Source organism: Lithobates pipiens, unplaced genomic scaffold, assembly GCF_037356315.1.
Source record: "Lithobates pipiens isolate NorthernLeopardFrog02 unplaced genomic scaffold, aLitPip1_a1.2 Scaffold_16, whole genome shotgun sequence".
NCBI classification, from domain to species: domain Eukaryota; kingdom Metazoa; phylum Chordata; class Amphibia; order Anura; family Ranidae; genus Lithobates; species Lithobates pipiens.
Window position 1 is genome coordinate 56,154,735 of NW_027507748.1, and position 26,282 is coordinate 56,181,016.

A 26,282-nucleotide genomic window follows, 5' to 3' on the forward strand; every position below is an offset into this window, starting at 1 on the left:
AGTGTGAACGTCGCCAAAGAGGAGTGTATTAAAAAAAGTGCATAGCTATTAATCCAGCAAAACTGGACAGTGCATTTGGTCTAAGCAAATGGTGCAAAGTTGAATATTGGCAGGTAATTTCCTCTACAGGTTGATTGCTATTGTTGTGCTTTTAAGGACATTTTCCCGCACAATATTTCCTAAGTAATTTTTAACGAAGATATTTTTAAGATACAGAATCAGTCTATATGACACAGTCTATATATGTGAAACTTATTCACGGAGACGAGTGATCATACAAAATAGCTACATTTATTGGTTGACAGAAAACAAATATTTACATGAAATATTAAAATACAGATTACATTACTTGATCATTTTGACAATTTCTGGGAACACCCTAAAACTGGGCGTAGTAGTACCTTGGACACAATTATCACCATTATCATTTCTCGGTAGAATCAATAACCTTTTGATAATTGACAATTAAACAGAATGTCTGTATTTCACACATCCAACCGTTACTATACTGCAGGTAAGTAAGTGGTTAACAATGTGAAATAAATTAGACATTTGTTTGTCAATAAAATTGGCATCTATGCAAAAAGAAATGTATGAAAAATGTAATTTAGAGAAAAATCTAAAAGGCGGTTATTGATTCGTGAGAAGTATTTCAATAATAGAATCTTCAAAAACATCAATATTTAAGAGAACATAAAATAGATGATAAATATATATTTACCCATTTCCAATATGGCTATTAGTGTGGAGTATTAGTTACCAGGAATTTTAAGATGGCTGCCGTGGCTTCAACATTCCAAGGAGCAGGGATCTTCATGAATGTAAAATGTGTATTCATGCATGTCTTCCAGTGTCCCTTCTCAGGGGGGGTCCCTAAGCTTCCCCCTGACTCTCTCCCCCCAGCTCTCCTCCGAGCTTCCTTCCTTCTTCCTCCTTTTCTCATCTTTCTAGTTTCTTAAATATCCTCTTCAACAAAAGGATTATAAAATTATACTAAGTTCTGCCCAGAGGGTATGTGTTCCCCCCTCATTGGCCGACAGACTTAATGGTTAGCTTTCCCGGGAGTCTCGTGATTTTAAGGTAATAGCACCTTCCACCACCAGGTGTCTCACCTATGTTGGGTGTTTTATTTCTTTAAGTGAATATTTTTCTAATTCTGTAATATGTGTTCGTTATTTATATGTTCTAACGAATATATTCGAGTGTTCAAGAATTATGGCATAATGTAGAATACTCTTTAACATAAATTTCAATAATCACTTGCATAAATTGTTGATATATATGTATATCAATGTATATCTGTTAATCTTTAGTCCGTTTAGAAAGGACACAGGTTAGATATATCACAAACAATATCACATACAATTATTATCTATATGGATCCATGTATAATTTGGGTATCCAATCAATATTTGTTTATCTAAACATAGGTTAAATTCTTATACAATTATAATCATGATTATATGTTTCTCATAATACTAATTTGTTGCTAAAACACTTCTACTTATACTCACACTTTCATATATAATTCTTTATGACAAAGTTCTTTAGATCATTAGATACTAAATTTATAATCTCAGTTGTGACCTATGTATAAATTGAATGGCTTAGAAAAATATAGATGATACTGGTAGATGAATCTTACAGCATGTTTTGGGATGAACTCTGAGCTTCCAATAAATGATTAAATGGGTTAGCTGTGTCCTTCAATATGTTTTTGGATGAGGCGTCAGCTATTTGCACAGTTGTATATTGTCCAAATAGTCTTTTACTTACGTACAATGGGGTTCTCTAGTTAAGGGTTATTTCCATGTGATAAATACTTATGCAAGTTTGGCCTTCTCACTCTAATCAACAAAATAAGTAAACAGCTTTTTATTTGGTGACAGAAGATACCATTGTTTCAGCGAGTTTCTTTTTTAAACACAGGTTTTGTAAAAGTTTAACAAGAACTAATCCTTTCAACATTTGGAAAAAAAAAAACCTGCGAGATCTTGTACTTTGCTTTAAAGGTCTCCAAGAGGTCACAGTTCAATAAAATACTGAAATCCCTCATCTCGGCCAGCGAATATTAAATGTATTTCTTCATGAATTCACAACAAAGCCCCCCTTGTGAAGTGTTCAAATGCCGGAAGTCGTTTGAAAGACTTCACCAATGCAACAGTTTGAAGAAATATGGCTTCGCTCGGGCCTTGTAAGTTGAGTTGTGACGATGGATCCGGATTATGGATATATATAATTAAGAGGTATAGACACTTGCAGATGAGTGTAACTCTTTGAAAAACAAAATGGGTTTATGATCGATGTGTGCATCTCAGGACCGTCATCTGTTGATTGGCAGGAAATGGACCATTCCGGGCACCTTTAGTCCTGGCCGTCCTGGTGGGTTCCGTCCATGTAGACTGGCCATCAGTGGTGTCCTTGGATCCCCCATACGGTTTCTTCTCTGGATGTTCACACATGTTGGACTCTCGGTTCTGTTGACCGGCTCATGGACATCTTAGTCCTGTAAATGAAAATGGATTCCATGAGAAAAGATATATAAGTTTTTTTTTTAACATGATCTGTGTTTGAGATCTCAGTGTCAAGTTGGTATCCTGGGCTTCCTCAGAGCCCTCCTCTTTCCCATTATGTTATCAGTCCTTTAACTAAACACTCTGGAAATCAAGACCATGTATGACACATTGGCTATGGGAGACCAAGCTCCAGGGCTCATTATCATGAGGCCATTTATTAATATCTGTGGATACCAGACAATTCTGACTGACTTATGTTCTTCAGAACCATTTTTTTTTTAGCTTAATTGTAGCGGTTCTGGAATAATAACAATTAAAAACATTTCAGTTTGACATGTGACACTTACTGTCAGTATCAAAATATTTGACATCATAGTCAACCTTCTACTTGGGAGGAATAAAACAGATAAAATCTTCCCCCTTTGGGGTGTCAATACAACTCATTTGAGGCAATCAAACTACCTTATACGGGTGACTCCTCATCTTTTACCAAAATATCAAACCATTTAGGCCTCCTGATATTTATGTCTTTAGGATTCGGTCTTCCTCTGGAATTACCGTCTTCGGGACTTCTTGAAATTGGGCTGTTTGGAGCGACCTGTTTATGTCAGAGGAATGAAGTGACCACTGAAAAATAGGAGAATAGTTAATATCTAACAACCACAATCCCTCGGTAGGGATTTCAGGATCCTCATTACTGTAACCTGGGGAAAAACATGGTGTTAGAACCTCTGCTTCCTATATCTTTATTCAGTGCATTCCTCTGATTTATTTTAACATAGGCGCTTAAAAGGCTCTGTGGCCCTTGGGCTGGCCACAGGATTTGTCCCTGGAAGAAGTGTTATTCACGTTCCGTATAGCAATGAAACCGTGTAACATATCCATAATTTTGTCTATTTTGGTTTCCGTATTGCTTACAGGCTGATCAGAATTTGTTCGTGGGACCCGGTTTCTATACTTTCTGGGGACTACTGGCTCAATTTTATCAGACATATCCACATCAGAAACATTGTCTTGATTCTGGGATAGTTGTCTGGGCCTTAGTTGTTCCCTATTGTTCTGGGGATTTTGGGGTGTCTTACCCTGTAATTTCTCCCTATTTACCTGTGTAGGCCCCCGAAGTCCATTACACCGGTAAAGGTGAGGGTGTCTACCCTTAGTTTTAAATCTGACCCTTTGGAGATATACCCTATAGTTTCTCCTAAACCTTGGGTCTGGATCCTTTGGATGAGACTCCTGAGGTGTTCTTTTAACTCCCCCTCTAAAGGGTGGTCTTTGCTCCCCCCTTCTGATGGGTGGGGACATTGGTTTCCCGCTGGGGAAACTCGGTAGCATCTTTCTGACTATATCAGCGTATCTCTTTCTCTTGGTTTTGGGCTGTAATGATTGAGGAGATACATAAAATTCATCCACAAGTTTCATTATAGGGCTTTCAGGCCTTCCATTGTTTTCACCAGTTTGTTGGATAGAGTACAAATTGTTACTCTCTTTTACCAAAGACTCCAGTGAACACCCCCCTTTGTAGTCTTTCGCCCAATTCACTTTTATGTGGGTAGGCGGGGCCTCGAAGAACATGGGTTCAAACCCAAGTTCATTATAACTTGGCTCCTTTTCTGCTAAGTGGACAGCACCCTTGAGCACAGCCATAACTTTGGTGGGGCTTTGATCACTGGTACATGTGATATTGTGTATATCCACTCTAGCTGCGTTAACATTTTTATGTGGGACAAATCCTAGATGACAGATGTTTTTAATTGTTTGCCAGGCAGTACCCCACAGACTTATTACAGCTTCGCAGAATGGACGTAGTTTGGGTTCAAATACCCACGGTAAGAAATTAATCCTAGATTGGTCATCATTTAGGCCTAAAACTGATAAAGCATTTTCATATTTTTCAATGTGGTCAATAATGTGCATGGATCCCTCTTCCTTAAACACCGGGACAGCATCTTTTAAAAATTTTATTATTTCTGAGGCGTCCTGTTTAGGGGTGCCTGTATTTTTTTCTGATCCCAAAGAAAACTGATTAGGCATACCTTCATGTGGTGGTTCAATTTTTACCCCCCTTTGCTCTACAGATGGCTTGGGGTAGAATATAGTTTCTTTTTCTAATTCTTTTTCATTATGTAACTCCCAAATTTTAGGTTGAGAGTCAGATTTTGGAGTATTGTCAGACTCTATACTTTCAGGGTTAAGCATCTGAGCGTTATCCTGGGGCATACACTTCCCTTGTTCTTTTAATTCTTCTGGTTGCTTAATTAGGGATTCCTGTCCTGACCTAAGCTGATTTGTTTCTTCTTTTAAATTTCCACTGCATATTACTCGGCAACTTTCGTCAGGAGACTCGTTTTCCTGCAGAAAATTTTCCTTCTCCTCTCTTGTATTGTTTATTATTTCTTTATTTAATTGATAACATTTGTACAGCATTATTATTGTATTATTGTGCATCTGTTCTGCTTTAATTAGGGTTTCCTGTAAGAACCTCTCCTTCTCTCTTGATTGTTTATACTTTTTAATTAATTGGTGATATTCGTCCAGCATTATTACATCATTTTGTAACTGTTCTGTTTCATATTTCACCATTGTCGCTATAGCCTCATCAAAATAATCTGCCTTGTCTTTAATCTCCTTTAGCTTTTTTGTGAGCTCACATTCCCCTTCTATTAACTGGGACTGGGATTCTAAGATATCACTCTCTAGTTGGGTATATTGACGTTTAAACTCACTATAAAGATACATCAGGTTAGTGCTTACTTCAAAATGCATGTGATCAGGCCTTTCTATTTCCTTTGTCTCAGATGAGCTGTCTGTGAGTTCAACGCTTTGACCTTCCACGTTCCATACGTCTTTTATTGATTGACGGGCGTGGTTTATAAGGTCTTCAATGAGTGCTTCTAGACCATTCTCATTAGACAAACTTTTTTCGGCATGATTTATCATGTTACTTTTTGACATTATATCCAACATTTCCTGTTCTTGTATCCATTTTGTCTGAGTACTCATATTACCACTAAGGGCTGACTCTTGATAATCCCCATCAAAATAAAATTCACTTTGACCAGACATTTTTCTTGGCAAAAATATTTTTTTTTTTTTTAAATTAATAATTAATAATTTCATGCAAAATATTATTTGTCACCACCGTAACTATGATTGATCCTATACAAAATATCAACGTTATCTCACGCAGTGCCTCCATTTATATATGTTGTGCTTTTAAGGACATTTTCCCGCACAATATTTCCTAAGTAATTTTTAACGAAGATATTTTTAAGATACAGAATCAGTCTATATGACACAGTCTATATATGTGAAACTTATTCACGGAGACGAGTGATCATACAAAATAGCTACATTTATTGGTTGACAGAAAACAAATATTTACATGAAATATTAAAATACAGATTACATTACTTGATCATTTTGACAATTTCTGGGAACACCCTAAAACTGGGCGTAGTAGTACCTTGGACACAATTATCACCATTATCATTTCTCGGTAGAATCAATAACCTTTTGATAATTGACAATTAAACAGAATGTCTGTATTTCACACATCCAACCGTTACTATACTGCAGGTAAGTAAGTGGTTAACAATGTGAAATAAATTAGACATTTGTTTGTCAATAAAATTGGCATCTATGCAAAAAGAAATGTATGAAAAATGTAATTTAGAGAAAAATCTAAAAGGCGGTTATTGATTCGTGAGAAGTATTTCAATAATAGAATCTTCAAAAACATCAATATTTAAGAGAACATAAAATAGATGATAAATATATATTTACCCATTTCCAATATGGCTATTAGTGTGGAGTATTAGTTACCAGGAATTTTAAGATGGCTGCCGTGGCTTCAACATTCCAAGGAGCAGGGATCTTCATGAATGTAAAATGTGTATTCATGCATGTCTTCCAGTGTCCCTTCTCAGGGGGGGTCCCTAAGCTTCCCCCTGACTCTCTCCCCCCAGCTCTCCTCCGAGCTTCCTTCCTTCTTCCTCCTTTTCTCATCTTTCTAGTTTCTTAAATATCCTCTTCAACAAAAGGATTATAAAATTATACTAAGTTCTGCCCAGAGGGTATGTGTTCCCCCCTCATTGGCCGACAGACTTAATGGTTAGCTTTCCCGGGAGTCTCGTGATTTTAAGGTAATAGCACCTTCCACCACCAGGTGTCTCACCTATGTTGGGTGTTTTATTTCTTTAAGTGAATATTTTTCTAATTCTGTAATATGTGTTCGTTATTTATATGTTCTAACGAATATATTCGAGTGTTCAAGAATTATGGCATAATGTAGAATACTCTTTAACATAAATTTCAATAATCACTTGCATAAATTGTTGATATATATGTATATCAATGTATATCTGTTAATCTTTAGTCCGTTTAGAAAGGACACAGGTTAGATATATCACAAACAATATCACATACAATTATTATCTATATGGATCCATGTATAATTTGGGTATCCAATCAATATTTGTTTATCTAAACATAGGTTAAATTCTTATACAATTATAATCATGATTATATGTTTCTCATAATACTAATTTGTTGCTAAAACACTTCTACTTATACTCACACTTTCATATATAATTCTTTATGACAAAGTTCTTTAGATCATTAGATACTAAATTTATAATCTCAGTTGTGACCTATGTATAAATTGAATGGCTTAGAAAAATATAGATGATACTGGTAGATGAATCTTACAGCATGTTTTGGGATGAACTCTGAGCTTCCAATAAATGATTAAATGGGTTAGCTGTGTCCTTCAATATGTTTTTGGATGAGGCGTCAGCTATTTGCACGGTTGTATATTGTCCAAATAGTCTTTTACTTACGTACAATGGGGTTCTCTAGTTAAGGGTTATTTCCATGTGATAAATACTTATGCAAGTTTGGCCTTCTCACTCTAACCAACAAAATAAGTAAACAGCTTTTTATTTGGTGACAGAAGATACCATTGTTTCAGCGAGTTTCTTTTTTAAACACAGGTTTTGTAAAAGTTTAACAAGAACTAATCCTTTCAACATTTGGAAAAAAAAAAACCTGCGAGATCTTGTACTTTGCTTTAAAGGTCTCCAAGAGGTCACAGTTCAATAAAATACTGAAATCCCTCATCTCGGCCAGCGAATATTAAATGTATTTCTTCATGAATTCACAACACTATTTATTCATAAAAAGAGTGGCATGGATAAATCCGGCATTATGTCCGCTGTGCCGTCCAGTGGCCATAATAAGGTATTTCTCTGAACCACTCTTTTTATGAATTAATAACATTCAAACTGTAAAGAAAATAACCCGAACATCTGATTTTGCCCCATTCGTCCATTTAAATTAAAGTGGAGTCCCACCCATTTAAAAGTCAGCAGCTACAAAAAGTGCGCGCTGTGAATGGGTAGGCAATCTTCTGGGACCTGTGATGTGTCCCATAAGATTGCAGGGAGGGAGAGGGGAGAGGCGATCTTCCTTCCGGCGTCATGGAGCCAGGGGAGGAAGCGGGAGCTGGGTGCCTGTCAAAATGGGTACGCCCCCCCCCCCCCCCCAAAAAATGACATGCCAAATGTGGCATGTCAGGGGGTCACCTGCACTTAAAGAGGAAGTTCAATTTTTTGGGTGCAACTCCGCTTTAAATTCAAAATACTCTACATCAGCTACATCACTTACCTAGTCTCAAAATACCAACCAAATCATTCTCTTGGTTCCTCCCAAGAATCTCCTGCTCTTTAGCTACTTTGTCTCCTCCTCCCATGCTTGACTTCAAGACTTCTCTCGAGCCTCTCCCATCCTCTGGAACTCCCTACTTCAATTTGTCCGATTCTCTCCTACTCTGTCCATTTTCGATGGAAAAACCTGGAAACCCTTGTTTTTAGAGAAGCCTATCTTTGCCTCCACCTAACAACTATAGTTTTATTTTCTCCATCAGCTCACCCGCCACAGTGATTATCTTTTGTATCACTTGACCCTTCCTTTTGGATTGTAAGCTGTAATGAGCAGGGCCCTCTGATTTCTCCTATATATTGTATAGCACTGCTAAAACCTGCATAATAATAATTTGCACAGAATGAATATGCTAGCAGCTTCGCTGGACTAAAAGCTATTCCATTTCTCTTATAAATACACCTGCAGATATCGAAATGTATTCAACGAGCCACTTTACTCAGTTTGGAGTAGGAAAAGTTAACTTTAATGGATACAGAAGAAAAGCTAATAATCCATTTACACTTGTATTCTTAAAATATGTGCATTTTGTTATACATATGTAGGACTCTCCTAGATAGGTGCTAGGAATTAGATACCGTAAGTTAGAATTAGTTGTGTTTTGATAGGTTATATAGTTACATAGTAGGCGAGGTTGAAAAAAGATACAAGTCCATCAAGTCCAACCTACTGTATGTATGTGATTTAATGTCAGTATTACATTGTATATCCCTGTATGTTGTGGTCGTTCAGGTACTTATCTAATAGTTTTTTGAAACTAACGATGCTCCCCGCTGAGACCACCGCCTGTGGTAGGGAATTCCACATCCTGGCTGCTCTTACAGTAAAAAACCCTCTAAGTAGTTTATGGTTAAACCTCTTTTCTTCTAATTTTAATGAGTGGCCACGTGTCTTGTTAAACTCCCTTTTGCAAAAAAGTTTTATCCCTTTTGGGAGGGTCACCAGCACGGTATTTGTAAATTTAAATCATATTCCCTCTCAAGCGTCTCTTCTCCAGAGAGAATAAGTTCAGTGCTAGCAACCTTTCATCATAACTAGGGATAAGCCGAACACCCCCGGTTCATTTCGCAGCAGAACATTCGAACAGACAAACAATTTGTGCGAACACCGTTATAGTCTATGGGGCGCAAAAAAGTGTTTGGGGACCTGGGTTCTGCCCCAGGGGACATGCATCAATGCAAAAAAAAGTTTTAAAAACAGCAGTTTTTTTCGGGAGCAGTGATTTTAATAATGCTTAAAGTGAAACAAAAAGGAAATATTCTTTTAAATATCGTGCCTGGGGGGTGTCCTTAGTATGCCCGTATAGCATCTTTCCCACGTTTATAACAGCGCCACAGCAAAATTACATTTCTAAAGGAAAAATTGTAACTTAAAACTGCTCATGGCTGTAATATATTGTTAGATCCCGGCAATATAGATAAAAATACCAAAAATACCAGGGTGGTGGTGGTGGTGCCATAACCCTATAAGCCCTCAGTTACTGTTGTTGGGAGCAGGAACAGGCCCTGCATTGAAATATTATATAAAAAATTGTAATTACATGCCCCTGTTAAACAGGGGCAGAAAAATTCAGCCTTTGGTTTTGGTGGTGCCAGAACACTGTAAGCCCTCACAGTTACTCTTGTTGGCCACAGGAATGGGCCCTGCTGTGAAATATTATATCAAAAATGGTAATTTACATGCCCCGTTAAACAGGGGCAGAAAAATTGGGCCTTGGGTGGTGATGGTGGTGCCCTAAACCAAAAATATTATTGGAAGCTAGCATCATCAAGGTTGAGGAGGAATAGGATAGTTAGCATAGGCAGTCTTCAAGGGATCCCAGATCCATAGAAAATGAAATCAGTTACATCAGCATCAAGTGCTTGATAGCTGCTGATCCAAGATTGATTCATTTTTATTTTCAGACAGCCACCCTCTCCACCACTCAGCAACTCGTCCAGCACCAGGAAATAGTAACCTCCCAGGGTCTGGAAAGGCGTTGCACAAACCTTTCTTGAAGGCCTCCTGAAGATGTTTCATCCTCTGCTCCCTCTGCGAAGGCAGGATGAGTTCTGCAACCTTACCCTTGTAACGTGGATCAAGAAGGGTTGCCAGCCAGTAATGGTCAGGGAGGCCATGCAGCGTAAGTTTGCAGAAGCATTTGATTCTGAGTCCTCTCGGTCACTAAGGATCACACGATCAGTAACTACCTCCACCCAGCCACGTACAATTCCTTGGGTTTCTGGGAACTAAAAACCATCCCTTGAAGACTGCTGCTGAGTGTTATCCTCTACATCCATGATGACACAATCCTCTTCCTCCTCCTCTTCTTCCTGTGTGTTTGGCGGGGCTGCAGGAATGCTATCTGGATAAAGGGGGCCTCGAGAGGAAATGAAGTCCTCCTCTTCTTCCCGCTGTTCTGTCTTAAGTGCCCTGTTCACGAAGCGTGTGCTCCAGCAGGAAAACTAGAGGGACAGTGTCACTGATGCATGCATTGTCACTGCTCATAATCCTTGTAGCCTCCTCAAATGGTGACAGGACAGTGCATGAATCCTTGATAAGTAGCCAAGCTCCCCTGACCCTGTCCTGGTGCCATACTTGCACAGGTACTCATTGATGGCCCTCTGCTGTGTGTGCAGCCATGGTAGTATTGAAAACGTTGAGTTCCACCTGGTGGGCATATCACAAATGAGGTGTTTGGTGGGCAGGTTGCATTCCCTTTGAATGTCAACCAGCCTGCCATTATATGACTGGCAGAAATGACCACAGACTTTTCTGGCCTGCCGCAGGAGATCCTGTAAGCCTGGGTACCTGATCAAGAACTGCTGCACCACCAAATTTAGTACGTGTGCCAAACATGGAACATGGGTCAAGTGTCCCTGTCGGAGGGCGAAGAGAAGGTTTGTGTCATTGTTGCATACCATTCCTGCCTGAAGCTGGCATGGCGTCAACCATCTCTGAGCCTGCCCCTACAGAGCTGACAGAATCTCTGCCCCAGTGTGGCTCCTGTCCCCTAGGCAGACCAACTCAAGCACTGCATGGCATCTTTTAGCCTGACTGCCTATGTAGCCCCTTGAACACTTACAGAGCACTGGCAATGGCGTTTTTGAACTTGCCACGGAGGTATAGCACATTCCACAAATTCACGAAAGGGGGCAGTCTACCAGCTGAAAAGGCAGCAGTTGCAGTGCTAGCAATTTGGCCAAGCTAGCATTTAGACGCTGAGTATGTGGATGGCTGGGCCCGAATTTCTTTTTACGGTTCAGCAACTGGGGTAGGGAAATTTGCCTGCTAAAATCAATTGGTGGTGTACTGCTAGATTAGCTGCAAGTACTTGGGACACCTATTGCTATACCTTTGTTCCTCTCAGTGCAGGTTTTTGAGAGGACTGGAGGTATAGTAGGGTTGGAGATCCCAGATGAGGAGCAAGGAGAAGTCCACCTTTTTCTTTGATGTGGGTCTTTCAAGTGCTGTTGCCAACGGACTGCATGGCAGGTCCTCATATATTTGGTCAAGCATGTGGTGCCCAAGCGGCTGCTGATCTGGCCACGCCTGATCCGCTTCAGACATAGGTTGCAAACAGCAATGGTGCAATCTGCTGCACACGTGTCGAAAAAGGCCCACACCAAGGAACCTTTTAAAATGGGGAGTCCGCAGCGCCCTACACCTGTGGAGCTCTGCAGTGTGATGCAATAAGGTGGCCTCGTTGGAGTTGTGCCTCCTCCTCACTTTCCTCCTCTCTTCTCTCAGGCACCCAAGTACAGTCAGTGACCTCATCATCCCCTCCCTCCCCATCACTGGAGCAAACTTGGAGTATGCTGCAGCTGGGGAAACACGACTGCCAGTTTCTTGTCCTTCTGTGGCACTCCCTTTTCTAGGCTCACGTTACTCCCTTCCTCAACCTGTGAATCAACATCGGAGCCTTCAAATTGCTGCGCATCCTCCAGCAGCATATAACCGACACTGTGGTCAAATAATTCTGGGGACTCCTCCGTGCATGATATTTGGGCTATGGAAGGAGTGACTGTGGACAAGGAGCCAGTGGAATAGGCCGCTTTGGCAGCTGCGTTGGAAAGGCAAACTACTCTGTGCCTGGGTGATAGAGGATGAGGATGGCTTCCTTATCCACTCCACCAACTCTTCTACATGTTGTGGCTCAATAACACAGCCAGCAGCAGCAAAAAAGTACAAGTGTGCCCTGCGGCCACCTGCAGAGGATGCACCGTGTCCATGACCACCACTGTTGATTGTAGATCTCTTTACCCTCTTTTAGTCACCTGTGAGCATCTGCCTCTCCTTGATGGCCTTCTGGACATGATGTATTTATTGTTTTGCAACACCACACTACACTGTATTAGATACTGTGTACACCGCCTACACTGTACTAGAAACTGTACAACAAATGCACTGTATTGTATACTGTGTACGCCACCAGAAGTGTAGTAGAAACTGTACACACTGTATTAGATATTGTGTACACCACCTGCACTGTATTAGAAACTGTACAACGGCTGCACTGTATTGTATACTGTGTACACCACCAGAAGTGTAGTAGAAACTGTACAGACTGTATTGGATACTGTGTACACTGCCTGCACTGTATTAGCAACTGTACAACGGCTGCACTGTATTATATACTGTGTACACCACTAGAAGTGTTGTAGAAACTGTACATACTGTATTAGATACTATGTACACCGCCTGCACTGTATTAGAACCTGTACAATGGCTGCACTGTATTGTATACTGTGTACACCACCAGAAGTGTAGTAGAAACTGTACACACTGTATTAGATACCGTTTACACCGCCTGAAGTGTATTAGCAACTGTACAACGGCTGCACTGTATTGTATACTGTGTAAACCACCAGATCGCCTGCACTGTATTAAAAACTGTATTTTATACTGTGTACACCACCAGAAGTGTAGTAGACACTATTCTAGATACTGTGTACACCACCAGAAGTGTAGTAGAAACAGTACACACTGTATTAGATACTGTGTACACCGCCTGAAGTGTAGATATAGGCAACATTGAATGCAGAGTGTATGTATATATATGTATATATATATATATATATATATATATATATATATATATATACACACACACACACACACACACACACGCACACTAGACACTAGACTGTATATATATATATATCTATAAATTAATACACCGCCTGAAGTGTATTAGAAACAGTACACTACGGAATGCACTGTAGATATAGGCTACTATATATATGTGTATATGTGTATATAATATGTGTCTGTATATATATATATATATATATATATATATATATATATATATATATATATATATATATATTAGACCGAGTGTGTGTGTGTATGTGTGTATTATATATATATATATATATATATATATATAATGTACAGTGTTGGTCATCTTACTTTAAAAAAGTAATTAGTTAAGTTACAAATTACTTCTCCCAAAAAGTAATTGCATTAGTAACTCGGTTACTACATTAGAAAAGTAATCAGTTACTCATCAAAGTAACTGTGACAGGGGTGGCAGCGGTGGTACTTGGGGGGGTGGCAGTGGTGGTGGTGTACTTGGGGGGGGTGGTGGCAGGGGTGGTGTACAGTACTTGGGGGGTGGCAGCGGTGGTACTTTATTTGGGGGGTGGCATCGGTGGTGTACTTGGGGGGGGGGGTGGCAGGCAGTGGTGGTACTTGGGGGGGTGGCAGCAGTGGTGATGCCATCCTCTCCCACCACCTCTGCCTCTTACAGATCCCATCCCCCACCACCACTGATCTCATCCCTACCGTATCCCCCATCACCTCTGTTGTAGAAGTGATGGTGGGTGGGTAGGGATGGGATCAGTAAGAAGCAGAGGTGGTGGAGGGCTTGGGATGGATCGATTGCACTGCAATTCGAATCGTCAGACAGTCACTTACTTGAATGCCTCCAGGGATGCCTTTCCTCATGGGGAGAGAGAGAGACCCTCCCCTTCACTCGATTGGTGTCAGCTGGTCAGCTGACTTCATTTTTCAGTGTTCTCTCTCTGGATAGGCGGGGCGGGATGGGGCAGTCCAGACAGTCTCTCTGAGTCTCGGCCTCTTCTCAGCTCAGCCCCCCTCTCCACCGCGGAATGAACGGCCAGGCAGCGCGCCCCCTGGCGGGACTCCCGGGCGGTAGATGTAATTGCGGTAACACCACCCAAGTAATGGGGACTGAGTTACCATGAGGGGAAGAGTAATCAGTTAGATTAGTCATTACCCTTTAAAGTAACTGCGTTAAGTAACTCCGTTTATTTTAACTGAGTTACTTACATCACTGATAATGTATATATCAAATACACTGCCACTAACCAAATAATCTGCCTGCTTAATCTAACTCAAGCTAGCTCTCTGTCCATGCCAACAACAGTACACACGGCCGCTCTGTAAGCGGCCTTATATAGTGTAAGGCATGGACTTAGTCCCCCTTTGGCCAATTATGTCTCTCTCAGCAGATAGCGCTGTGATTGGCCACAACATGCAGGTCAGGTCTTGTTATTGGAGTATTCCACCACTACCCTCAATCCTAACCAAGTTCTTCAAAAATAAAAAAACACACAAAACATCCTCTAGACTGGTTATTGAAGAAACATGTGAATGAGCCTGTGTGCCTGGCTGCGGGGCAAAGCTTGTGGGGAAGACCTAGACAGTAATTCTTCAGCTCCTACCGTAGCTGTACAAAAAGCATTTGAAGCCTTTTTTATATCATAAAATGGTCAGAACACAAACTATATTTACTAGATCAATGTTTATTGCAGATAAAAAAACAGGTTTAATACATTTTCACCAGATTACTATGTTCCACAATCTCCCAAAGTAGAGGCTATGTAAGTGATAATATTCATGTCATCTTCTAGCCTCCTCTAAACAATGATGACTGTAACCCAACAACTAGTTATTATTAATAAGTCCTATCACACAGCTACAGAGAATTACTCTAGAATTGTTCATTGTCACCATGTTACAATTTTCTTTTCGCTGACCAGCTCCCCATATGGTGAAGTTGAATCAGGTGGTAGAAGGGCAAGATAAGTTGGGGTCTCAGCTCCTTCGTCTGGAGACTTGGGGGCCTTGGGACCAGCCATATCAGTCCTCACCCAACCCGGACAGCAGGCATTCAGGACGATGCCCTCTCCTTTCCGAGTTTCCTTTAGCTGTCGAGCTTGGATCCTAGATAACACAGTCACTCCTATTTTGGATGTTCCATAAGCACTGTCTGACCATCCTTGATCTTTGTGGATTCCCTTCTTGGCATCTTCCACAAACTTCTCCATTAATTTCACTAACTCTTCCTCAGTGATGGTGTCACTGCGGAATTTTCCCTGCAGTTCAGGACTACACTTTGCAAGAGACATAGAGCTCATCATGCTTGAAACATTGACAACTCGCCCTAAAAGAGAACAAAAGTCTTTGATTGGTAATGAAAACTTTATAGCTATGTTTTTAGATAACACAAACAGTTTTAAAGCTAAACTCCAACTGGAAAAAAAAACGTGTACCCCAAATGCAAGGGTTAAATGCTTGTTAAATCTAGGGGTATGGGAATCAAGAGTAATACTTACCTTATTCCTGGCTCCAGCAGGCTTTCTCCATCCATGCATCCAGCACTGCTGCGTCTCTAAAGCGGTCTCATCATGGTTGCATGCTTGCCTCCTCCGCATACAAACAAGGTTAATATCCCTGCACTACGTGATGGCAGTAACAGTCCGGGGCACCAGCAAGAAGAGGACAGTGCCAAAACTGGACAGAATAGGCAGTAAGTTAGGTAATATATATTTTGGTATCCCTACAAATAGCAAGCACCTAATTCTTGCAGTTTGGGAGGTCCCCACTGCAAGGGTATTGTTTTACAACCCCACAGTTCAGCTTTAATCTACAGAAGGACAAATTAATGTACAAGTTTGAAACCATTGAGACCGAACTAGGCTACATCCCGCATGTTTCAAGAGCTAGTGATAATGATTTTATATTGTTATCATTTAAGAAAGTTAAACCCCAGCTGCAGTATTTTAGAGACCATCTACAATTCTTGTACTTTGTGTTCGTTTTCCAGATTGCACTCCATGATGCCGTGAAACTTAGGCCCACAGAAACTATACATGTTGAAATTACACTACCTCAGCCAATACTAAGACCTATGCCCTGTTATTCAACTGTCACATACTAGAACCAAAAATGGCAGTAGAAGTTATAGCATTTCACAGTTAAATGATATGGGGTGGAGTTGGAAACCAGCAGTAAGATTGCAATTTTATTGGGAAAAAATACCAGCCTTATGGTTTCCTTCTATTTAAAAATATTGGCAGCAAACGCCATTTTCACCCATTTTCTAATCACCAGCATTTGGCAAACCTAACCAGCAGTGGTGGACTTATGTTAATTAGGAGAGAATTCATTGTTTCTAGCTTGGGCCTAGGACTCAAGGGTCACAAGGATACAGAGATTGATTTGAACACTAAGACAGGTACTTGGAGGAACCACAAATTGCTGTAGATCAGTACTGTTGTTACACTGGGCACTTTAAAGGGGTTGTAAAGGTAAACATTTTTTCACCATTGGCTCGCGCTGCTGTCAATCACATCCAATGAGCGGCATGCCGGGGGCGGGGCCTGGTGATACAGTGAGCTGCTATAGCCGCCAGCTGTATCACGGGAGCGTGCCCGCAAGTACTTCTCACCATGCGAGGGAGCTCACATGAACTTGAGAAGTACTTGCGGGGGGAAGCCGAGACCCCAGAAGACCAGGTTCGTGGCCACTCTGTGCAAAACAAGCTGCACAGTGGAGGTAAGTATAACATGTTTGTTATTTATTTATTTTTTTATTCCCTTTACAACCACTTTAAGGCCAGATCAGGTTAATTTTTAACTTGGGTCAGTTCCTACAAGACAAATAACAGTCATGTCACAACCTCACTATTCTATTTAACTTGCTGATTACACTGCCTCAGCGATGAATAGCTTGTGGTTCCAGTGGCCAGCAGCAGATGAAAGCCCACATTATTTGGTCATTTGATATTAGCCACCTGCATAAACACCTACCACTGTGGGACAATGTGGTCTCTGGTTCTCTTTGTGATACCGTACCAAGATTTTTCAACTCTTAGCCCTGCCAGTCTAGTTCCTCCCCAGCATCCTATTCTATACCCCATATAGCTTGTATATACCGTATTTATCGGCATATAGCACGCACTTTTTTCCCCTTAAAATCAGGGGGAAATCGCTGTGTGTGTTATACGCCGTTCCCACCGCCGATTGTCAGCTTCTCTGCAGCTTTTCTGCCGTTCGCCGGCTTTCGGCTATTTTCGGCTGTTCTTGGCGGCTTTCGAAAGCCGAAAGCCACCGAGAACATCCGAGTGTGGCCGAAAGCCACCGAGAACGGGTGAGTGCAGCCGAAAATAGCTGAAAGCCGCCGAGAATGGCCGAGAGCTTCCGAGTGTCGCCGAGATACACAGGACATCCGCTCTGTACCTCACCATTTTTAAAGGGCAAGCCTGCAAAAGACACTGACAAGGCTCCAAATGACTGACAAGACTGCAATGCAAGGCTGCAAACAACTCTGACAAGGCTACATTAATGGGCATTTAAATGTTTTTAAAAAATGTAAAAGTTTTTTTCCTTAAACTTCCCTCCTAAAAGTTTTTTTCTTTAAAATTCCCTCCTAAACTTGGGGTGCGTGTTATACGCCGGCTCGTGTTATATGCCGATAAATAAGGTCGTTTGTTTATTCTTGTTTGCTTTTGTATTTTCTTTTTTTTTTTTTGGTCATTGTTCATAGTTTCATTGCTTATCTGGGCTATATCTCATTTGTTCATCTTTACTGCTACTTTGGTTATTTTTGTACAGTTTTAAAATAAACACTTTTACATTGTGTCTGTTAAGGTTTTCATTTTTTCAAGTCATGGTTTCACCAGCCTCCCCGCAAAATATCACCCAGACCATCCTCTTTGCACCATGCAAAACCTTCTCCTCTCTAGTTCCCTTGTCACCTCCTTCCATGTTTGTCTCCAGGACTTCCCAGAACTTCTCCCACCCTCTGGAACTCCCTACGCCAGTCTATCTGGCTATCTCCTAATGCAGTGGTTCTCAACCCTGTCCTCAAGTACCCCCAACAGACCATGTTTGCAGGTTTTTCTTTATCTTACACGGGTGCTTTGAATCAAAGTCAATGGCTTGGTATTTTGGACAGCTATTTTATCTAAGGCCGCGTACACACGGGCGGACTGTTCGCCCAACCTTGTCCGCTGAACAGTGTTTGGGCGGACAGTCCGCTCGTGTGTGGGCTTTCAGCGGACAGTTTCAGCGGACAGTTGGACGGACAAAGTCTTTCGGAAATTCCGAAAAACTGTCCGCTGAAACTGTGTTTGAGCGAACAGTCCGCCCGTGTGTGGGCTTGTCCGCTGTACTTTCGAAATGAGCGGACTGTTCCCGCTCGGAAAGTCCGCCCATTTCGAGAGCGTGTACAGGTAGGCGGGGCCCGCGAAGGAGACGTTGCGGGCTCCGCCGCCTGGAATGGGCTTAAAGGGGAACCCCAACGCCGAAAAAAATCGGCGTGGGGGTTCCCCCCAAGTCCACACCAGACCCTTGTCCGAGCACGCTACCCGGCCGGCCAGGAAAGGGGGGCGAGCGAGCGCGCCCCCCCTCCTGAGCCGTACCAGGCCGCGTGCCCTCAACATGGGGGGTGCCTTGGGGAAGGGGGGGCCGCGCGGCCCCCCCACCCCAAAGCACCTTGTCCCCATGTTGATGAGGACAAGGGCCTCTTCCCGACAACCCTGGCCGTTGGTTGTCGGGGTCTGTGGGCGGGGGGCTTATCGGAATCCGGGAGCCCCCTTTAAGAAGGGGGCCCCCGGATACCGGCCCCCCACCCTATGTGAATGAGTATGGGGTACAATGTACCCCTACCCATTCACCTGTGAAATAAAGTACAAAAAAAAACACAACACATGGAAAAAGTATTTTATTGCACAGCTCCGGGGGGTCTTCCGTCTTCGGGGGTCTTCTCGCCGGACTCCTCCGCTATGTGTGTGTAGCTCTTTTACTAGCGGAGGAGTCCGGCTTTCTTCCTCCCCGCCGCCGGCCTCTTCTCCCGACTTCGGGGGTCTTGTCCCCCTCTTCGGTTCTTCTGCCGGGCCACCGCGCCTGGTCCGGTGGCCCGGTCTTCTGTCGCCGTCTTCCGTTCTTCTGTCGCCGCCTTCGGTTCTTCTGCCGGGCCACCGCGCCTTCTTGTAGCTCTTTTACAGGCGGTGGCCCGGTCTTCTGTCGCCGCTGTCATCGTCGCCGCCGCCTTCCGTTCTTGTTCTTCTTCTTGTTCTTCTTCTTCTTCTCCTGGAGATGTTGACTCGACGAGCTCTCCGGCCGGAATGCCAGGGACACGCTCCGCTGCCACTTATATAGTGACAATGGGGCGGTGTCACATGGTATATGTCACATGGGTTGGTCACATGGGTTGATGTCACATGGGGACTATGACATCGTAAGGGGGCGGGGTCACCATGTGACCAACCCATGTGACATATACCATGTGACACCGCCCCATTGTCACTATATAAGTGACCGCACAGCGCGGCTCTGGCATTCCGGCCGGAGAGATCGTCGAGTCAACATCTCCAGGAGAAGAAGAAGAACAAGAAGAAGAACAAGAACGGAAGGCGGCGGCGGCGGCGGCGGCGACGACGACAGCGGCGACAGAAGACCGGGCCACCGCCTGTAAAAGAGCTACAAGAAGGCGCGGTGGCCCGGCAGAAGAACCGAAGGCGGCGACAGAAGAACGGAAGACGGCGACAGAAGACCGGGCCACCGGACCAGGCGCGGTGGCCCGGCAGAAGAACCGAAGAGGGGGACAAGACCCCCGAAGTCGGGAGAAGAGGCCGGCGGCGGGGAGGAAGAAAGCCGGACTCCTCCGCTAGTAAAAGAGCTACACACACATAGCGGAGGAGTCCGGCGAGAAGACCCCCGAAGACGGAAGACCCCCCGGAGCTGTGCAATAAAATACTTTTTCCATGTGTTGTGTTTTTTTTTGTACTTTATTTCACAGGTGAATGGGTAGGGGTACATTGTACCCCATACTCATTCACATAGGGTGGGGGGCCGGTATCCGGGGGCCCCCTTCTTAAAGGGGGCTCCCGGATTCCGATAAGCCCCCCGCCCGCAGACCCCGACAACCAACGGCCAGGGTTGTCGGGAAGAGGCCCTTGTCCTCATCAACATGGGGACAAGGTGCTTTGGGGTGGGGGGGCCGCGCGGCCCCCCCTTCCCCAAGGCACCCCCCATGTTGAGGGCACGCGGCCTGGTACGGCTCAGGAGGGGGGGCGCGCTCGCTCGCCCCCCTTTCCTGGCCGGCCGAGTAGCGTGCTCGGACAAGGGTCTGGTGTGGACTTGGGGGGAAACCCCACGCCGATTTTTTTCGGCGTTGGGGTTCCCCTTTAAGCCCATTCCAGGCGGCGGAGCCCGCAACGTCTCCTTCGCGGGCCCCGCCTACCTGTACACGCGCTCGAAATGGGCGGATTTGCCTCCTCCTTACGTGGGCGAGTCCGTTCATTTCAAAAGTTGAGCGAACTGTTTGCCCAACCTTGTTCGTCAAACAGTCCGCTCGTGTGTGGGCAAGTCCGCTCATGCAAATTTTGAGCGGACTGTTTGCCGAAACTGTTTGACGAACAAGGTTGGGCAAACAGTCCGCGCGTGTGTACGCGGCCTAAGAGAAATTCACAAAACATGGCCTGTTGAGGGTACTTGAGCACAGGGTTGAGAACCACTGTCACTACTGTTTCCGATTTTAGGCAGTCCTTGAAAGCTCATTTCTTTAGGGAAGCCTATCCCGCCTCTACCTAAATTGCTCCATAAACTTATCACCTACAATTATTACATTTTCTATCACTTGCTTCTTCTTTTAGATTGTAAGCTCTTATGAGCAGAATTATTTTAAACCCCTAATATTGAATTGTATTGTAATTGCGCTGTTGCCCTTTCTTTTGTAAAGCACTTCACAAATTGTTGGCAATATAAAAAATTCTGCATAATAATCGTGGTATTGCTATTGAACCTGTTATATAAAGTTTTGTTACTCATCCTAGTAGCCTTCTCAGCTCTAATTGTCATAAACCTACCCCAAAATGTATAATTACATGAGAATAAAATGTGTCACAGCATATATTGCATAAGATTGGGAGGTGTGGAAGTAACAACATTATATGTGGGCTACCTTGCACATAACCTGGAGTCTGCATACTGCTTTGCTAGATAACATATCTACACATCTCTACAACCTGAAGAGACAGCATATATGATAAACCCCAACTTACCATTTGGTTTAATAAGTGGCAATAGCTCTTGGCAAACATCTCTTGTGGCAAAGAAGTTGGTTTTCAGAGTCACTTCAGCTTGTGTGCCAAACGGGGTTGTGTCTGCAGCTGGAAATTTGAGAATGAGAAGTGTTTTAGAAAATAGAGCTAGCAGTACTAAGCACTTATAAGAAATGTTTACCATTATAACATCCGTGTGACACTTTTGGGTTCAGTCTTATTTTCTCCTTTATAGTTGGCTACCTATATGTCCACTCCACATCTATACACTTTGCTATGTCTTTACACACCAGGGCTGGGACAAAGGGTGGGCAGGAGGGGAAGCTGCCCTGGACGCAATGGTTTATTGCAGGGATGAGGGGGATGTAGTTTAGCATCTTTTCCCTGGGCACTGGATGACCTTGTCCCACAACACTGTTGCACACTATCCATTTACCCAACTTTTGCTAGTTAAGTGAACTACAGTATACCTGTATATACCTGTGTGTGTGTGTGTGTGTATATATATATATATATATATATATATATATATATATATATATATATATATATCTCACAGAAGTGAGTACACCCCTCACATTTCTGTAAATATTTTATTATACCTTTTCATGTGACAACACTGAAGAAATTACACTTGTCTACAATGTAAAGTAGTGAGTGTACATCTAGTATAACAGTGTAAATTTGCTGCCCCCTCAAAATAACTCAACACAGAGCCATTAATGTCCAAAGCGCTTGTGGCAGAAGTGAGTACGCCCCAAGTGAAAATGTCCGAATTGGGCCCAATTAGCCATTTTCCCTCCCCGGTGTCATGTGACTCGTTAGTGTTACAAGGTCTCAGGTGTGAATGGGGAGCAGGTGTGTTAAATTTGGTGTTATCGCTCTCACTCTCTCATACTGGTCACTGGAAGTTCAACATGGCACCTCATGGCAAAGAACTCTCTGAGGATCTGAAAAAAAAAATTATTGCTCTACACAAAGATGGCCTGACTATAAGAAGATTGCCAGGACCCTGAAACTGAGCTGCAGCACAGTGGCCAAAACCGTACAGCGGTTTAACATGTTAGGTTCCACTCAAAACAGGCTTCGCCATGGTCGACCAAAGAAGTTGAGTGCACATGTTCAGCGTCATATCCAGAAGTTGTCTTTGGGAAATAGACGTATGAGCTCTGTGATGTCATCAAGGAGGAGTGGAAGAGGACTCCCATGGCAACCTGTGAAGCTCTGGTGAACTCCATGCCCAGGAGGGTTAAGGCAGTGCTGGAAAATGATGGTGGTTGCACAAAATATTGATACTTTGGGCCCAATTTGGACATTTTCACTTAGGGGTGTACTCACTTTTGTTGCCAGCAATTTAGATATTAATGGCTGTGTGTTGAGTTATTTTGAGGGGACAGCAAATTTACACTGTTATACAAGCTGTACACTCACTACTTTACATTGTAGCAAAGTGTAATTTCTTCAGTTGTCACTTGAAAAGATATAATAAAATATTTACAAAAATGTGAGGGGTGTATTGACTTTTGTGAGACCCTGTATGTATCATTAATGGCATCTGACAAAACTGGTTCTGTAGTATATCTGTGTGCTTGTTTGACTTTGGTGGAGACTGCGAGATGTCTTAAAAGAAATGTCATCTGTGAAGTTACTGTGTTGCATGCTGGTACCTTATACATACAAAAATAAAGATAACTTCTAATGTGCATTTCCCCTGTTACATGTTCCTCCCTAAAAATGGGTGTAACATGTAACATGTTCCAAAGGTAAACTTTAATGCAGTTCAACACAACACAGAAAATATACAACGTATATAAGTAAGATAGAACAACCACCCAAGGTGATAGTCTGTCCACTAAGGGGAGAAGTGGAGGTAGTACACTAATGCCGCGTACACACGATCGGAATTCTCGTCGGAAAAAGCTCTGATGGTTTTCCCGCCAGAACTCCGCTCAAGCTGTCTTGCCTACACACGATCACACCAAATTACGATCGTTTATAACGTGGTGACGTACAACACATACGACCGAAGTAGAAAAAGGAAGTTCAATAGCCAGTAGCCAATAGCTTCTGTCTCGTAGTTGAATCTGAGCATGCTTGATTTTTGGAGTATTGGAATTACATACACAAGATCGGAATTTCCGATAGAAAGTTTTTCCATCGGGAAAATTAAGAAAATACTATCAAATTTTTGGCTGGCGGAAATTTGGACAGCTAAATTCCGATGGAGCATACACACGGTCGCATTTTCCGATGAAAAGCTCTCATCTGTCTTTTTCTGGCCAGAATTCTGATCGTGTGTACGCGGCATAAGGTTGTCACATTATAAGAAGATCTGAAGTAAAAAAAAGGTGTTTGAGGAAATCACGATTGCACAGATCTCGAAGGAGTGGCTATTTAACTGTAAACTGCTTGGCATGGACTACCTTGTATTTACTACTGCACTTTGCACATTGACTGTGGAATGTAACTTCATACAGTAAATTCTTGGTAATCAGCAAATTTGACACATTAGTGTCTTTTGATGGTATTGAACGTGATTGAATGCACTATTATCTATTGGGTATAGTTTAGTTCTGCAAATTCATTATTTTTTTTAATTGAGTAAGTGTTGTTATTGGTATCATATCATACAAAAGTACATTATCGGGTATATATCTGTAAAGATATACAGTATCCTGAACTGGTGTTTTGTAGGGTTGTTAAACAATAATTGCAAAATCCTTAGACATAATCGTTATGTTTGAGGTATTACAGTTTATGCAAATTGTTACCCAGATTACTAAAGGGAGGGAAAGGCTGTAAAAGGTATGATGAAGTTATGTAAGTTTAAAGAAAGTACATGTACGTATTGTCATAGAAACTTGACATGGTAGTTAAGTGACCGTTCACACTACCGCGACTTGTCAGGCGACTTAGCTGCCTGACAAGTCGCGCTCCGTTCTGTTGTATGGAACCGTTCTAATAGGAGCGACTCAAGTCGCTCCGACTTAGAAAAAGATTCCTGTACTATTTTTGGGGCGACTTCAGGCGACTTGTATTGACTTCTATACAGTAGTAAGGGCACTAAGGATATACATTACCTGGAAAAGAAATAAAAGCAACAAACTGAGTGACCAAGGTACAGAAGGTGCCATTTTCAAAAGCCCATTCATAAACCATTTTTTCATCAAATTGATACACGGACATTGGAATGGCGGAACCAACCTTCCCATGTGGAGTGGAACTTATTAAATTTTTGTTCTCTACAAGTGCATTGAAAGTTGACCCTGTGGACAATACCACATGTCTAGACATGTTTAGACATACGCCAATTAAATAAGGTATTGGGCAAATCTCATAATTTAGGCAGAACATTTTCGATTCTCCTTACAATGTGCAATGTAATGTCTGATCTGCAGAGGATTGTGAAATTTATGAACCCAGGCAATCAATTCTTTAACTTAATGACTCTCTGCAGTTTAAATAAATGTTATCTAGAAGAATCAGAAACTCACAACACACCTATTCCATTCTCCAAATTTCAGAACTCACCTTTGAATGCAATGCCAGCATTATTGATCAGCACATCCAGCCCCCCATACTTTTCCTTCAGGAAGTCCCGCAGGGATCGGATGCTGTTCAGATCATTGATGTCCAGCTGGTGGAATAGTGGGGACAATCCTTCCTTCTTCAAAGCCTGAACAGCTTCTTCTCCCAGCTGAGTGTTCCTGGCTGTCAGATAGACATCTCCCTTGAACTGCTTACACAGTGCTCTGACTATAGCCAGGCCTATTCCTTTATTGCCTCCTGTGACCAATGCCACCCGCACACTAGACATGCTGCCTGTTACTGTGAAGGATAAAGCAAATGAATAGCACAGTGTCAACTGCAACTGGCATTTATAATGAAGGCTCCACCCCAGGCATATAGATAAGGAGGATCATAGTCTGCCAATGAAACCAAGCACTACATACATGCTGCTTTATGGCAACACAGTTTCTGCCATCTAGTGCTGAAATAGTATACTGTTGCAAAGTACAGAAATATTTTTTCTTTTGATTATAAAATACATTTTCTGAAATAAATGGACCAAAGGAAAACATTATTTGCCCTTCTAACTATGGGTAATCTAGAAGGTGTGCAAAACCAATATCTTTGTAGTGATCAACACAAGGTTATATTTGTAAAAAAAAAAAATATTAATTCATATTAAACATTTATAAACAATGTGCATTACATAAATGGTGAAAAAAACAAACCCATAATAGATCTGTGCATAACAAAAAGGTTAAAGTTAAAAAAAAAATATATATATATATATACTTAAGGGTAGGTATGATATTGTAGAATTGGTGGTGTAGGATCTAGTATAGGTTAATTTAGCGAGGCCTGCGGTCTATTTACCAGGCCTGGATGTTTTGATTCCGGGGTGGAAGTGTAAGCCCCCGTACACACGGTCGGAAATTCCGACGGAAAAGGTCCGTTTGGATCATATTGTCGGAAAATCCGATCGTGTGTGGGCCCTATCGGACATTTTCTGTCGGAATTTCCGATGGAAAAAATTTGAGAGCAGGACCTCAATTTTTCCGACAAGAGAATTCCAATCGGACAGTGCCACGCATGCTCAGGTCAAATAACGAGACCAAAGTTGGCTACTAACCGCAACGTAGTCCCATCGTAGCGAACGAATGTCATCACGTTCCGAAGGATCGGATTTTCTGACAACTTTGTCTGGCCGTGTGTATGCAACACCAGTTTCGGACAAAATC

General features: G+C 42.4%; 1 protein-coding gene and 1 long non-coding RNA gene across 2 annotated transcripts; both read right to left on the minus strand.

Annotated features, from left to right (window-relative positions):
* Window positions 1-272: 272 nt before the first annotated feature.
* On the minus strand, window positions 273-13,188 carry LOC143981804 (uncharacterized). Its single transcript, XR_013274359.1, has 2 exons — window positions 6,303-13,188; window positions 273-2,506 (listed from the first exon to the last, which is right to left on the minus strand). It is a non-coding gene; the product is annotated as an uncharacterized LOC143981804 (long non-coding RNA).
* Window positions 13,189-14,969: 1,781 nt separating this feature from the next.
* On the minus strand, window positions 14,970-25,395 carry LOC143981806 (carbonyl reductase [NADPH] 1-like). Its single transcript, XM_077479926.1, has 3 exons — window positions 25,066-25,395; window positions 21,535-21,642; window positions 14,970-15,630 (listed from the first exon to the last, which is right to left on the minus strand). Exons 1-3 carry the CDS (start codon window positions 25,349-25,351, stop codon window positions 15,194-15,196), a joined length of 831 nt encoding a protein of 276 aa, XP_077336052.1. The 5' UTR covers window positions 25,352-25,395; the 3' UTR covers window positions 14,970-15,193.
* Window positions 25,396-26,282: the final 887 nt, after the last annotated feature.